We start from the raw sequence: 16,394 nt of genomic DNA on the forward strand, positions 1-16,394 counted from the left end.
AGGAGAGGATAATACTGGCAATGCAGGCATGGAAGAATCGATCGATGATGAAGCTTCCTCGGACACGATCTCGATGACCTTGCAAATGAGTGGTTCAATGCTCATGAGGCTCTTATGTCTGATAGCTCAACTTCTGAGAGGGGGTCTGAGGAGATTATTATCATATCCTCGGATAGTTCGCCTGCGGTATTAATCGAATTGCAGATGACTTTCCGGGAGACTCGATGCGCAGCCAACAGGACTCGAATGAGGATGTGGTGGGTCTTTGGAAAGCAAATTTCTCTAGCTTCAGCAGACCATTCATAGGAAGGGTAAGGAGATTGATGAGGGGTCGTCTAACTTAATCCCTTTGGAGAAATTGGTTCAGGAAGCTTATGAAAAGGAACTGGAGATGGTCAAGAATGTAAAACCAGTGCAGCGCAAGGTGCTTTAAAATTTTTGATGTACCCGAGGTTGGGGCAAAAGCTAAGCAAATTGCGGCCTTACCTATTGGAAGCACATCCGATGGGTCGTTGGGATTAGCTGATGTGTATCATGTCTCTGACATGCGTGATGAACATAGGGATGCAATAGCTGCTGCAAGGAAGAGAAAATGTTGTACTGAAGCAGGGGATTATATTATTCCTGAAGATGCCAAGTTGTCCCTGGACAATGCTAAGAAGTATCTGCTGAGGATGGCTAAGAGAGGACGCTGGGAACATGATGTCCGGAAGAGGAGAAGAAACGAGAAGAACTGGGGCTTTAGGGTGAATATTGAAGATGTGATCATCTTTGGATTCTAGTGAGTCCTCGAACCCTCTGTCAATGGCATGGCAGCGGATGGTTTTGGCTTTGCGGAGGTTGGGCCGTCACAACCTCCTCGCTCACCATGATGGGCCTTATTTGGAATTGTAGGGGCCTTAATAATACGCTCTCCCCTACAATCCCTAAAATAAGAGCGTTATTAGGTAGTACTTTTTATGATTTCTTATTTTTAATCGAGACTAAATGTAGTGCAAGCCAAGTTTTCCCGATCTTTAGATCGGTAGGTTTTGTTAATCATTTTGGGGTGGATGCCGTGGGGGCCTCGGGGGGGTTATGGGTTGGATGGAGAAAGGAGTCTAGGATGAAGTTGGTCAAGGCTTGTAATAATTTTATCATTTTAGTAGTTGAAAAATATAACGGAAGGTTATGGTATCTTGTGCTTTTCTACGGTGCACCGACGCTTAGTATGCGTGCATCCGTTTTTATGGAGTTGGAACAATGGTTTGATACATGTACCTACCCTTTCCTTATGGTAGGGGATTTCAATCAAGTGGATTATAGTTGGGATAAACTAAGTTCGAGTCAAAGAAAAATTGACGGAGCGGAGGAATTCCGTTCATGGAAGATTAGAAATGAGCTAGTGGACATCCCGTTTAAGGGTCCCCGGTTTACTTGGTGTAATAACCGTCAGGGGGTCAAAAGAGTTTATGAACGACTTGACAAAGCTTTGGGGTCGAAGGATTGGTTGGCTCTGTTCCCGGATACGGGCATTAAGCACTACCCTATTCAGATTTCTGATCATGCTCCCATTGAAATAGATCTGAATCTTACTAGGAGTAGGGGTCACAAACCTTTTAAAATTGATGCTTGGGCTTTGGAATATGAGGATTGTTTGGAGACAATTCGCAAGGTTTGGAGTGCAAATGATAAAGGGTCCCCGGCTTTCCGTCTCGTCAGAAAGATGGCAAGAGTTAGAACAAGTGTGAAAAAATGGACGCTGGATAAAAAGGCTGATTGGCAGTTAAAGTGGGAAGATTTTGATCGAAAGTTAGAGCATGGAATGAACGTGGCATGTTCGGGTGGTGGGGACAGGGAGTATACTAAGGTAAATGAGGAGGTGCGGGAGTTTGCTAAAGCCGTGGGTTTATTTTGGAAACAGAGGGCAAAGGTAAAATGGATGGTGGATGGAGATACATGCACTAAATTCTTCTTCAATTGGGTCAAGGGTAGGGCAGGTCGAAATCATATTCATGGACTGAAGAGAGATGATGGGACATGGTTATATGAGGAAGGACTGATAGGTGGGGAATTCTTATCAACTTTTAAGGAGCTATATAGAGCAACAGAGAATAACTTGGAGGTAAGGGATAGCTCTGTGTTTGATCAAGTTCTCGTACATATTAATCGGTTTGTTTCGCAGGATGATCTGGACCGGTTGAATAAACCTTTCACAGCTAAGGAGGTCCGGAGGGCTGTTTTTCAAATGGGTGCCTACAAAGCACCTGGACCGGATGGAATTCCAGCTTGCTTTTACCAAAAGTGTTGGTCTATGATCAAAGAAGAGTTTACGAATGCGGTGCTGTCTATTCTTAATTCTGGCAGGGTCCTAAAGGAGGTAAATAGAACTTTTATTACGCTCATTCCTAAGATGGACTCCCCGGAAGGGGTTTCGGATTATCGGCCCATTAGTCTCTGTAATGTGATCATGAGGGTTGTGACCAAGTGCATTACTAACCGGATGTCAAGGGTTATGGGGGCACTAGTCAGTGAAACTCAAAACGCTTTTTTACCAGGGAGGAATATTAGTGACAATATCTTGATGGCACATGAAGCTATTCATAATATTTCGAAGTTGCGTAAGGGGAAACATGGGAGATGTGCTTTTAAAGCGGATATGAGCAAAGCTTATGATAGGATTAGGTGGGACTTTTTGGAATCGGTGCTACTTAAATTTGGTTTTCCCCTGAATTTGGTAAAACTCATCATGAATTGTGTTACAACAGTGAGCTATGAGATTCTTCTGAATGGTAAACCGCTACCTCAATTTCGGCCAATGTGTGGGCTACGACAGGGAGATCCGCTGTCTCCCTATCTGTTTATTCTATGCATGGAGGTTCTTTCGGTTAACATAGACCATGCTCATGAAATGAAAAGGATACATGGGTTTCGGCTCTGTCGGGGAGTCCAGCCGATAACTCATCTATTCTTTGCTGATGACTCGGTTTTCTTTTTTAAAGATAAAGGGGGAACGGCTCTTTATCTTATGAATCTTATAAAGGAGTATTGTGAAGCATCGGGACAAAGGATAAATCCGGCTAAATCAGGGGTTATCTTCAGCCCAAACACTACCCTTGCGAATGTTCAGAATATTTTGAAGGCTCTAATGATTAGGACCAACCAGGGCATTGGAAAATACCTTGGCATACCGGCAGAATTTCAGGACTCGAAAAAAGGCATTTTCAACTCCTTGGTGGAACACATTACTAAACGGATTTCCTCTTGGAATGGGATTTTCCTATCACCAGCGGGACGGCTTACTCTAATTTCATCTGTCCTATCAAACCTCTCAAATTACTTTCTATCGGTTTTCAAAATTCCGGTAAGTGTGGCAACCAAGATTAACTCTCTTTTGTCGCAATTTTGGTGGACGGGATGTAAATTGGGGAAGAATATCCACTGGTGCAGTAAAAATTTTCTAAGTTTCCCCAAAAGTAGAGGGGGATTAGGGATCCGTAATGTGGCGTGTTTAAATCAAGCTCTTTTGGCCAAGCATGGTTGGAGGTTAGTATCTGGCGACACCTCCTTGTTTTGCAGGATATTTCGCGTCAAGGTGTTTGGGACAGATACCTTCTCGTTCAGCAGTCGGCTAACAAAGGATTCCGGCATGTCGTGGGGGGTACGCAGTATTAAGCATGGTCTTCGCATGATCCAGGAAAATGTTGGGTGGAAGCCTAGTAGGAACTCTTCGCTCAATGTTTGGTTGGCTAGATGGGTTGGGGGAGCTAGGCCGGAACCAAATGATTGTTGGCTGGACAATAGTGAGACACATCTTGCAAATCTGCAGGTGCGGCAACTCCTCATGCCAAATGGTATGTGGCATGAGCAATTTGTCCGCGCACTGTTCAAGGAAGAATATTCAGAAAGAATACTGGCAATGCAGTTAAAGGATCCAGGGCGAGCTGACAAGGTTTATTGGCCACTCACTAAGGATGGGAGTTATACAGTTAAGAGTGGGTATGGGTTACTGTTTGATGATTATATCCTGAGGAGGGGCTCATCTAAGGATACCTCGAGGATTGGGGATCGGGGGAAGGATTTCTGTCGGAAGCGACTATGGCACATGCCTATTCCAAATACATGGAAGATCCTTGTGTGGAGAATCATGACCAATACCCTGCCGATTGGAATGGAGTTTTCGAGAAGAAAGCGGAAATGGATATCTGCGGAATGTGTGGGACTTCTAGTCAAAACTTGGAAACAGTGGAGCATCTGTTTCGGGATTGTGAATGTACAAGAAGGATTTGGGCAGGATCAGATCTGGGGATCAGAGTGGATAGTGTTGGATCCTTAAACGCCACGGACTGGATTATTGATTGGATAAAATTACTCTCTGGCAAGGAGGGGGGTGAAAAGAGGGTAATTATGTTTGTCGTTGTTTTATGGGGACTTTGGAATCTTCGGAACAGAGTCAAATTTGACGGGCTGGAGCTGAATTGGCAAAACACTATGGATCTTTTCTATGACCATATTGGGGAGAAGATTAGGGTCCTTCATGATCAGGTTGATAGAGGACTGCTTGGAGCAGATGGGAGGGGAGTCTCTGAAGGGAGGATGGATACGGTGAAGTGGAGGTTAAAGGATGGGTATCCTTTTTATCTTGTCGGTAGGCAGGACCACTGTAGATCGATCAGAGTTAAAGTGGATGCTAGTTGGAACCGGACATATAGGGCGGCTCTTGGGTGGGTGGCTATTGACCCGGGAGGACAAGAAATTGTGCGACGAAGTGTGAAAACTAGAGCGGAATCAGCTCTACAAGCGGAGGCTTTGGGTATGAGAGATGTTATACTTTGGGCAGTCTCTGAGGGTATTCTCCATCTGGAGATTTCGTCGGATTGTCTTCAACTTATCAATGAAGTGGCAGAAGTGGAAAAAGAAGATCATTTACTGACCGAAATCATGACAGATTTAAGGGGCAACTTCGGCTTCTTTCATTGTTTATGTATCAATTTCATTCCAAGACATGTAAATTCCATAGCGCATGGACTGGCCCGCCAGGCCATGAGACTGTGAAACTTTTCTTTACGGCTGTCAAAAAAAAAAAAAAAAAAAAAAAAAAAAAAAAAGCTCATGAACACAAACTAGGTGGCCACAATTCTGTACGACGAGATTCATGACTAATGTATCTCTCTCGAGCGCTCCAAAATATATAACAAAATACACCCAATGTGCAGAAGAACACATAAATAAGAGAATCAAAACAGAGTTAAATGCACCCAGGCACGTGATTTGATTCATTTAATATTAAACAAATTACTCAAGTTACAGACCTCAATCTAACATTGAACACACTGTATCTATATGATTTATGTTCAACTAATAAAATCATATATACCTATCATGGGTTGATTCCATGGCTCCTTCCTGTCCAAACAGTTCAGTACTGGTTGTCACACTACAGTACTCAACATACCTAAAACGTGTAAGGAAAGATAAGGCAGTGCCCACACAGTTTATCAAGAGGTAAAGTGGTAAACCAATAAAAGGCAAAAGTCTCATTTTGACATAGGGGATGGTTCCACACTTCCACCAATCCACCCTCCTGTATGACCCACAATCCCCGCAACTATTAACTTTGTTGCCATGTCGCCCTATATTAACACTCATCGGACTGCTCAAACCGTTAACAATTTGTTTATCTAGATTTCATTGTCAAAACAAAGCAATATTCAAAATAATATATTGCCAAGTACTATGTAGCATATAACAGTAAATCCATTGTCAACTAATCCACATTTCAGCAACAGATCAACCAGCATATTTAGCACATAAGATGTGTGATGATATCTTGAAACGATGACACAAAGATCAAACAGAAAATGCAGGCGTGATTTAAACAGAAGCACCAAGTACGAAGTAATGAGTTCTAATAGGACATTCATAGAAGCTTATTTCCTCATGAATGGTGCAAAAAGTTTGTAGAGATACTAATTACAAAGATACATAGTCATCACTTGCTTCACTTGTTCAGGGGTTTAGTCGGTAAAAAGACAAATCTTAAGCTTCAAAAGAATTTGAAATACCCAAGGGCCATAGATAGGTTCATTTCATTGCCTGTTAGTATTAAATCTTCAAACAGCCGGAGAAATCTGCAATAAAGAAAAAATGGGAAACTTTACGTGAGAAATGGGGAAAAAAAATCAATAGGCGCTGCAAGAGGCTAACAGTTCCCTGTACAACATAAAGCACATTTAACAAAAAGGGGCTCGCCAAACAAATTGTGCTTCATGCAAAAATAGAGAAGTACTACCGAAAAACAATTTCCACAAGCCAATGTTGCTACGCAAAAAGGTAACAGCAAGTTTCTGTCATTCGTTTTCCAATGCTGCGTTGAGTAAGACATCATGAGAATGGTTTTCTTTGGTTAATTGGTTGGAAATGCCAGTAAGGATACGGAGCATTTGGATATGAAAAAAATACTGCAGGATGCCAAGTGAAATTCGAGAAATCTAATATATTGAATAGCAAGAGTATTGATCAAGGGACTGGGATTTCCCAGAATTCACTAGAGGAGAATAGATCCTTCAAAGATCATTTATGACATTGTAGATATGCCTCGGATTATCATGTACATTCTAGGATGTTCTGGCCTCTGGGGTATCTTTTGTACATAGTAGAGTTCTATTGTAAGTTTTAGTATAGTCTAGATTCTAGAACATTTTAGGTAGAAAATACAGGTTGGGGTTCCAATTGCCTTGGAACCCTATAAATAGGGGCTTGGCATTCATTTGCCATCATCCAAACATACACGACTTCAAGCCTTGTGAACTCTGTTGTAAGCTTTGCCTAATAAAGCAATCTTAACTGACTCCACGTGTTTTAAGGAACCCACACGTAACAGTCAAGACAAATGACAGACCTTCAAGAGTGGCGGAGCTAGGATTTGAGCTTAGGGGGGGCGAAAAAATTTAGGGGGGGATGAATAATAATATAAGATACTTGAAAAAATTTCGAAAAATTTAACTAAAAACTTCGAAAATCTCAACCGCCAGGGCCCCAACGACACCACCCCACACAAGACAATCATAACGACACCACTCCACACCCTTCCAAATTCTTAACATTTACCCCCAACTGATTTGGGGATCTAGGGTTCTAAAAAACTACCTCCACTGTTGATGGAGGGGGACAACGACGACGACACTGAGGCAAGGCACGTCGGTTCGGATGCAGGAGTCGTAGTCGCACGGTGGCTGTCGGAAAGAACACGATGCGGAAGAAGCTACGACCTCTGTTTATAGATTAAAAAAATAAAGAAGTGAAGGCGGAAATTTACTCGATAGTGGTGTTATTGTTATATCCACATAGTGCAGCACATAACAAGCAGCCAAACCCTCTCATTCTTTGTCCTAATTGATTCATCAAATAATTTATGATGTGACTCAATTAAAATAAAATTAAAATCCCCAATTTTCGAACCCTAAAGCAAACAATCTCTAGATTAGGAACTAGGGGAATTGAGTCGATTAACGAGATTTTGCTATCGGAAAGCTTACGCTAGAGGCTATGCATGTTCAAGTTATCTGGTAAAGTGCCCCAAGTTGAGAATCAAATGATGATAATCTGGGTTTCAACCAATTGGATAGAGATTGAGGGTTGGAAATGAATTCTTATTATAGTTTCTAGGTAGATAAATGGAGGAACGGAAGGTGATGTAGATGTGGTGGTTGGAAGGGTGATGTAGTGGTGGTAGTAGGACTCCCTTGAATTTTTAACCTGCTTTTACAGGTTAAAAATAAGCCGAGTATAATACGAGAAGAGGGAGTTAATAGTATGATTTATTATAAGTTAAATTAAAGTTCGGAGTATTTTGAGAAGGTGACCAATAGATTGGAGTATTTATATTAAATAATCCAAAAAAGTACACCCATTTGTACACAAGAAAATGTAAAGTTGTTCAAGTGCATACATAGTGATGTAGATAGCAAGAGAAATTGCTCATCATAACATGATCTAATTTTTTTTCATGTGGAATGGAGCCTAAGATTAACTATGTTTTGGCTGTATGACAAAATAAAGCAAAATGACTCACTAAGTTGTGCACTTGTATTTTAAGTAGGAGTTCCTAATCACATTTTTTAAACAAATTCATTGTGAGTCACAAGGAAGGAACCTATTGTTTTTCCAATACGAAGGTAAGGTTGTTCACAAATCCATTTTGAGTCATAAGGAAAGAGCCTCTTGTTTTTACGACACAAAGGTAAGGTTGTCTACATCCGACCCATCTCTCCACCGGAAGGCCTTTGATGCACCGCACCGATGTTGTTGAACATGATTTTGAAAGCTAGTAGTATGGAAAAAACAGGGCATATGTGAAAGACCAAATCAAAATTCTAGAAATTCACCAAACTGTTAGATATTCATACTCACAAATACTTCACTCTGATAAGTTCCTAGAAGTTATTCTTGAGGATTGAGATTGTAATCAATACAAGAGAAAGGGGGAAGCTAACGCACAGTTACAGACTAGGAGAACTATAAGTAGTTCTAAAACATACCTTTGATTGTAAAATCTTTTGGCTATCACTGAAATACTGGTTAGGATGATTAATTCCAGAATCACAAGTTGCACCATGAACAGCTTCAAATGTTAAGGTGCACGCTAGCTGCACATACATTATCATTATCAGATGATGAGTATACTTGTATAGATGTACAAGTGGTAGATCTGGTGCCAATTCTATTACCTGATAGTGTCTGTTCTTGACTTTGTCCATCACATCTACCGTAGCTCGGCTATTCACACCCATTTTATTAAGAGCAGCTCTAAGGTTTTCATCACTGATAAGGTGTAAAAGAAAATCCTAAATTAGACTCAAAAACCATCCAAACACCAAATTTTCTTCTGCAAAAAAATGGCCAACATATTTATTCCATCCGGAAAAGCTAGTGGGTAAAACTAGATCAACATAATCAAAGTTCAATTTTTCCGCATCTTAACTGCCTCTGGGTACAGGCTGATACAAATCATGTGGTTGACTGATACATCTCCTTTAAATACCTGAACATGATTAAAGATCCTCAACTATTCGGTAAGCCACATGAGACTAACCTTTCTAAGAGATGTGTGCTAGAGTTGTAATATTAATCAACTTCTACTATTACAATAATATGATCTATCCTAGACGGGTAATCAATTTCCTTCAAATTTACATTCAACACAAACAAAGGTATGCATGACTCTACTACCCAGACAGTCCAGATATGGAGGTCTATAAAACTACATATTCATGATCAACATCTTTTAAACCAAACTCACCTAAAATGACGGAAAGGGCAGCCATGATGATCTCCAACACCTGGAGTGCATGATATGACCTTCTGACAAGAATAAGGTGTATAATCCTGAAAATATAATTATCAAATGTCAATACTGCTGTAAACCAAAGGCATAGCTCTGTTCAGGCCAAGAGTTCATCAATAACAGGGAACTAACCACTCGCTTGCCTTCTTTTCCATAGCTATGGCGTATGCTGTATGAATATTCTTTGTCAAATCTCTCAGGGCCAACCTACCACAGTTAACTCTTAACAATCAGAAAACACTAATGAGAACCTAGTGTGTCGCACAATCAAGATGTACATAACAAATAATATCTAATGAGCTCTTATCTAGCAATTTGTATATACCTTTTCATTTAAATATTTACAGGAAAGATCAGTAATTTTTCTAGTCAAAGCTCATTCAAGCTTTCTCCAAGTTCATGGTATTAAATTCATAAATCGTAGCACCGCTTAGCGACCGAGTTATTAAGGTTTTGAGATTATTGCAACCGCATTTTAAGGTGATATTGGCTTAGTTTGAAAAGGCAAAGGGTGCACTGAGGCGATGAGGGAACGCGGAGGTGAGGCACAACGCGCACTGTTTTTGCAAACAACTTTGTAAATTTTCCAAATAACATTGTAATAATACCATTATTAAGATTTTAAAGAGGCCTAACATGTACAGGAGTAAAACATTAGGCAATGAGAGGTTTTGGCTAGTGCCTTACAAAACGATGAGCGTAAGAGCAGGTACGCCTTTATAAACTTACGCATCAAGTCATTGCCATGATCATGATTGGGCCACTTACAGTCTAATTTATCTAATTTGAGAGTCAAATTTAGTTGTGAAATGTTTAAACTAGAGTCTAGTTCTCGATAAGGGACTTGGAGTTCCGCAACATGTTAATTTGTTTGTTGATCCTGAAGAAAGGGGACAATGTAAGGAGATTAGGAGAGAAAATGAGAGCTGCAAAAAAGCCAGGCTGGAGAAGATAACTAGGGATTGAAGTTGACGGGATCTAGCAAGGGTATTAGAGATGGTATGGATTGAGGAAAGGGAAGACTAGGAGAATGACTGAAATAGCTGATGCACTTATTGTAGGTCCGTAGCTGTATTGTTATTCATTTACACTCCTAACTCCACTTGTTTTCATATGTAAATAACAAGTTGGAACAGGAGTACAAGATGAGAGAAAATCAAATAATGTTATCTCCCCGTTTCATGTATAAAGTGTACAACATAGCAATTTGGTATGTTTAGATAAGAAGACACTAAAAACAAAATAGGGTACACTGCGTTTATTGTGTAACTACTATAAAAGTTACCACCAGTAACCACCAACTTCCCCAACCCATGCCGGCCAGCACCCAGGTTGCTCCGCCACCACCACCTTTGTTTAACCCATTCCTAAAAGGCTTCACCAACCATTCATACTTCATAGGGTGTCATCTGACCTGCATACCTGTCGCGAAGCTGATAGAGTATACCGCATAGGCTTTAGTGTACAATTTACCATAGCCACGTAGCAGCACTGTGAAACTGCACCCTAACCCCTTTTTTTAGCAAAAGTAGCCATATGAGATTGACGATGAGGAGATTGTCAAAGGGCAAGGTGGGCTGGCCTACGCTTATGATGAGATCGGGGTGAAGGTCAGAGGTCCAGGTGGGAGTGGTAATGTTTGAAAAGTTAAAGGAGATTTAGGGGTAGGCGGAGGATGGTGGTCATAAGGGAGGGGGTAGGATGGGATTAATCAGGGCTAGGTCAGGTTGTGTGCGTGGCAATTTGCGGTGAAGGTGAAGGTGGTAAATGGTGGTGGTGGTGATTTGGTATTTTGGTATGGCATGAGACTCAGAGAACAAGGGGCAAGTCTTCCTTTATTCTGATATGTTTTCAACGGATGAAGAGGGAATTTGGCCATCAAATAACTGATTAAGTGAATGGAGTACATAAGGTGGAGTGGTGGACTCTATACATGGAGTTAACTGCTGTGAATCCAGACTCATTAGGGATGAGAAACAAAGGAACCCTTGTAACTACAAAATTGAAAGAGAGGTCAATGCCTTGGACTAAGCGCATTGGACCTTTAAAAAGAACTGTCTGTTAGTCCATCAGACGCAAGAAAACTATCTATTCTTAGTATGTTATGTACGGAATTATACATTCCTGACAAGTTGTGAGAATCCCATTCAAAAATTCCATCGAAATGGACCACAAGAAAATTAAGCCAGTATAGCACCTTTCTTAAGCATTATGAGACTCCATAACTCCAATTAGTCAGTTATCAATTACACCACATAATTCTACACTTCGAGTTACTATGATGCATGAAAAAGAAGCAGGGCCACAGGATATACTGCTTAATCTTCTAGTATTTTCATTATAATGTTGCCACATAGTTATTTCCTCTCTATTAATGGCTTCCTTTAAAAAAAGGAAAAAAATTGCCACACGTCATCAATCAGTTTGGTTATCAGCCTTCATTTCTAGCTGAAGGCCATTGAATTGCAACCACCACATAAACATGAGAGTCAGACTTTATGAAACACAGTTTTTTTTGTTGAGATACTAATTCATCAGGCAGCGGAACTCTGAGATGACATGTAATGCGTTGAGAGTCATTACCTTCTTGGAGAACTCAGATTTCCAAAACGCAAGAGCATCATCCAATTTAAGTCCTACACCCTGCCAAAACATAAATGAGATTATCATCAACCTCATACCTAATTTATATTTTTCCGTCTTATGAGTTATGACTTGCGTGATCATAAATTGACATTTACAATCTGTGTACTTTTATCTGTAGCAAAACATTAGACAATATCATAGCAGAGTGACATGGCTCAATTACTATTGACACAGTGATTTAGTAATCCAACCAACTTGTCAAAAAATTACCATAATTGTAACAACTTCAGAGCATAAGAATACATTTTCAAGCAAAAGTACATGAACCAATATTTGAACCTACTAAACCCACAACAAAGTGACTTGTAAAGCAGATTATTACCAAAAAGTCTGCTTGATGATCACAGGAACATCAATACAGGTTGAAAAGAACATAACACAGAGCATTCTTTGAGAAGAAACTAGAACTCCAACATAACTCTAAGTTGACGATTACTCATCAAGTCATTGTGCATCGATTCAAGTAACTGCAGTACCTTGAGAAAAAGACCTAACTGCATCCTGCCTCCATATTTCAGGTGATGATCTTCCCTTAGCTGTCCATAGCAAAGAATACAAATCAGTATGAACAGACAAATCAACTTCTTTGAGGAGATAAAAATGACTGGGTTAAGTACATAAGAAATCAAGAAGAGAGTCAGAGACTAATAGAGGAAGTTCAGGCAACTTAATATCAAACCTTTTCAAATAGGTGTCGCATGCACAATGGAAATGAATTGTTTGCAAGTCGATCAAGGTCCTTCAATGATACCTCGCCATATTCTTTCGGCTACGGGGGCAGGAGCAAAAAAGGATGTGAGTTGATGTACAATGACTAAGATACTTTTAAGTGGAGAATATATTATTACCTCAGAATAGTCAGGTCCCACATAACTTGTGCTAAGGGCTTCAATAATCTGCAGAGAAAAAATTGTATTCAACAAACCAAGTAGTACATCCCTAGAGAAAAGAGCCTAAGCCAGAGATTCATGGTTTTTGTGTGTATGCTAACTTACTGGAGTCAGGCGATTCTTTTCTTGGTCACTGATGACAGAGGTCCATTTTCTGAAAAAGAGAAAAAAAAAACATAAATTATAAGGCAATTCGATATGATGCATGCATACTGCTTGATATAATTTCAGAATAGAATGGAGAGTTGGAGACAAACATGCCTGAATGCACATGATGCAATGTATGTAGATCATTATTCATCAAGTCATTATAAATTTAAAGAAAAGGTCCTCTGCTACAGAAAAGCTCATCTGTAAGTTTACGTTAGTGGTAAATGACTCATTGCGATCAATTAGAAAAGTAACCGAGGCTCGCTCTCTTTTCAGATTTTTGTGACATTATTTTCTTTTACCTTAGTCCCCACAAAAGTATTTTGTTGAGACCCCCAAGTCTTCTCCAATGCTGTCTTGTCTATCACGGATATAATTATCTAATGGCTAACAAACAGCACACCCATGAGGCCATGACTCAATAATTTGACCAAAATAGGGAATGAAGGTTGATTTATTTAGTTACGTAACGATATCAGTTTTCACTTTTTAGTATTAAAACACCAAAAAGTATCTCGCCAACCTCAACTATGATTTGCATAAGTGATACACCAATCTTAAGGAATCACAAAAAAGCAGAGACTACACTTTGGATGAAAACAGTAAGCTCAAATATCCTTCAGATCCCTCTACTTCTGCTTCATCTAGCGATTAGTAAATAAACAGTCTTAATCATGGTAATATATTCTAAGGAAATTTCCGAAGGCCAGAATAGCATAACTAACCTATTGGTGAGTATAAGAGCTTTTGACAGATTGCTCCGAAATTGTGTAACCACGAGAGAAACAACCTAAATAAGAATCTCAATCAGCTCAACCCAAAAGATGTTTATAGAATTTCAGATCAATATGAAACATATCACTCATATAAAGATACAAATAATATAACCTGATGTACAGCAACATATGCATGCCCTTTATGGATGTAAACTCTGCGCCCAGCCACAAGTTCAGGAACTTCTTCAAACGGTACCTTCATTTAGCACATGAAATAAGAAAATCTGAGATTACCTCCAGAAAAGCAAATCGTTTTTGTCAATGAGTAACAAATATAGAGTAGAATTAATGTGTCTTGTTAACCATGCAACATGCTATGTGTGAAGATGACTTGGACAAGAGAACATTTTTTTTACTGCGCTAAGGCACTTGTATATGCTAAGATCAAGTATATCCTATGTTACTCTAACTCGGCTATAAATGTCAGACCGTACACGATGTCAAGTGTTGAGTACGGCTATTTGGTAAAAAAAAGTGTAATGTATTTGTACTAAAAAGAAGCATCAAAATTTCATGTCGTGTCAGAACTCAGAAGGTTAAGTCCAACCACCAAACCAAGTGAAGTGTTGAAGATACACTTCACATATCTATGGAATATAACAAGCACTGTCATGAAAGAGAGGAAATTTCCTCAAACAATTTGCTTCTTAGGAAAAAAAAAAAAAGAAAAAGGAAACTGATATAAATCAAGAATTTTTGTGCTAACCTTGTAGAATATAGAGTCCCCTGCAAAAGCAAACAAAATATGACTATAAGCTTATGCTCAAAAATGGGGAAAATTCACGATGTGCAATAGACAGCAATAAGCAGGTAATTTCTAACATGAAAATAAAATGATTGATTACGACACTAGAAGTCAATAAACATCAATGTGAACTTTGTTACCGCTAGTGAGAGACTGCCCCATGGAGCGTGCAACTTGTGTCAATTTCTCCTTCACACTCTGCATGTTTCATTATAAGCGAGAGTACACACTTGAGAGACATACGAACAAATATAGTACAAAATTCAAAGATAGCTTTGTCCATGAACAATGTTTCTACATCCAAATACCTCAAATTCTGCATTACTAACGGCTTTATAAGGGAGTCCAAACTCCACCATAAGAGCTCTCTACAAGACAAATATAATTACACTCCAATCATCAAATAGCCCATTCCATTAAATAACGTCATAATAGATTCAACAAAAGATATTAAGAATCTTACTAGACATAATTTAATATTTACCTGAGCATCAAGGCTTTTGAGCTTAAACCTATACCTAAATAAGGTCGTCTCCATTGATAAAAACCAGTTTCTCAATTCATCCCTAGTTTAAACCACATTGAGACGAAAGTATCAGCAATGACAAGCATCCAAACATAAGCATTAGTATTACACTAAAAGCTATATAGACGATAGTGAAGATTATAGTAGTTACGTTCGACAGTAAACAAGACGGAGAACGAAGTGCGAAATGATATCCTTGTTGATAGTCTCGGACGATTGTGGATGTCTCATATGCGCTTTCCATAAATCGTTAACCTAAATGAAACGGATTAATTACTAATTCAACTATCTATATAATCCTCCATCAAAAAAATCGAGATTACCAGGGCATTAAACCTAATTAAATCATCAAATTGGACTAATATTGCAGAAGATAAGTATACCAATTTTTCCATTTCGTCGGGTTTTTTGCCGCGAGAAAGTCCGTCGGAAATCCCCTTCAACACTAAAATTCACCAAAAAAACACAAAAATAATTGATAAAACCCTAAAAATGAAATTGATTGTGATTTACTGAATAAAAAAAAGCGAAAATGGAGAGAAAGGGACCTCTGAGACGATCAATGGCGAAGAGTTCGAAATCTTCGAGGCGAACTTCAAGCTGAGGAGGAGAACGGTAGAGAGGGAGATCCGAAACGACGTCGTTAATAATGGACGAAGATTTTTTCTGAGATCGAACTATTTCCATGATTTCTCTTTCTAAATCCTCACTTTGCTGCTCTTCTAATTCTTACTCTCTCTGCAGTTTGGTAATGGATTAGATTAGAACATAGAGGAGCTGGTGAGTTGCCGCCACAATATGGTTTAGAGAAAAGCTGCAGAAGTGCAAAATGGCGGGAACTTTTGTGGCCCCGAATCTAGAACTCTTCCAATTTTATTTTTTATTTTTTATTTTTTTGAAAGAAACCCAAAAGGTACTAATAATTCATTACGTGTAAATCTGAACAAGTTCGACTACACATTTACCTATAGAGCAAGGTGATATATACGTTAGATTATGGTCACCGTATTACTCGACCTATGGATAAAAGACCAAATAATAGAATCAAAGTTATTACAAACAAATTGAATATCGTCCAAAACAAGAAAATAATTGCTTCGTCCCTGCTTGTTGCTTCTAAGATCGACAAAAATTTGGAGACAATCACTCTCAATAATGACATGAAGATGATTTCGATCCCTAGTTTCACGGACACCTTCGAGGATCGCGCACCGCTTCTGCTACTCTTGGCTCCCACACTTCTCGATTCTGGCACGTCACTCATCATCTCTCCCTCGCTTCCCCTATACACCATATCCAGACCAATCCTCGTGTCGTCCTTCACAGCCGCATCAAC

At 39.4% G+C, this 16,394-nt stretch overlaps 1 protein-coding gene across 1 annotated transcript; it reads right to left on the bottom strand.

The window, feature by feature from the left end:
* Window positions 1–5,781: 5,781 nt before the first annotated feature.
* On the bottom strand, window positions 5,782–15,844 carry LOC141623472 (putative DNA primase large subunit). Its single transcript, XM_074439577.1, has 19 exons — window positions 15,607–15,844; window positions 15,442–15,503; window positions 15,210–15,313; window positions 15,017–15,098; window positions 14,841–14,900; window positions 14,673–14,730; window positions 14,494–14,513; window positions 13,900–13,983; window positions 13,737–13,801; window positions 12,967–13,015; window positions 12,820–12,867; window positions 12,651–12,740; window positions 12,448–12,507; window positions 11,909–11,968; window positions 9,458–9,532; window positions 9,281–9,366; window positions 8,709–8,802; window positions 8,520–8,627; window positions 5,782–6,110 (listed from the first exon to the last, which is right to left on the bottom strand). Exons 1-19 carry the CDS (start codon window positions 15,743–15,745, stop codon window positions 6,093–6,095), a joined length of 1,362 nt encoding a protein of 453 aa, XP_074295678.1. The 5' UTR covers window positions 15,746–15,844; the 3' UTR covers window positions 5,782–6,092.
* Between the last annotated feature and the right edge of the window lie 550 nt (window positions 15,845–16,394).

Source organism: Silene latifolia, chromosome X, assembly GCF_048544455.1.
Source record: "Silene latifolia isolate original U9 population chromosome X, ASM4854445v1, whole genome shotgun sequence".
In the NCBI taxonomy this organism is placed as follows: domain Eukaryota; kingdom Viridiplantae; phylum Streptophyta; class Magnoliopsida; order Caryophyllales; family Caryophyllaceae; genus Silene; species Silene latifolia.

Excerpts from the sequence above, each read along its gene's own strand:
- LOC141623472 (XM_074439577.1), bottom strand. The coding sequence starts at position 15,745 with ATGGAAATAGTTCGATCTCAGAAAAAATCTTCGTCCATTATTAACGAC. Across the intron at positions 12,508-12,650 it reads TGCGACACCTATTTGAAAAG|CTAAGGGAAGATCATCACCT; the intron begins GTTTGATATTAA and ends TGCTATGGACAG. Across the intron at positions 8,628-8,708 it reads TCAAGAACAGACACTATCAG|CTAGCGTGCACCTTAACATT; the intron begins GTAATAGAATTG and ends ATGTATGTGCAG.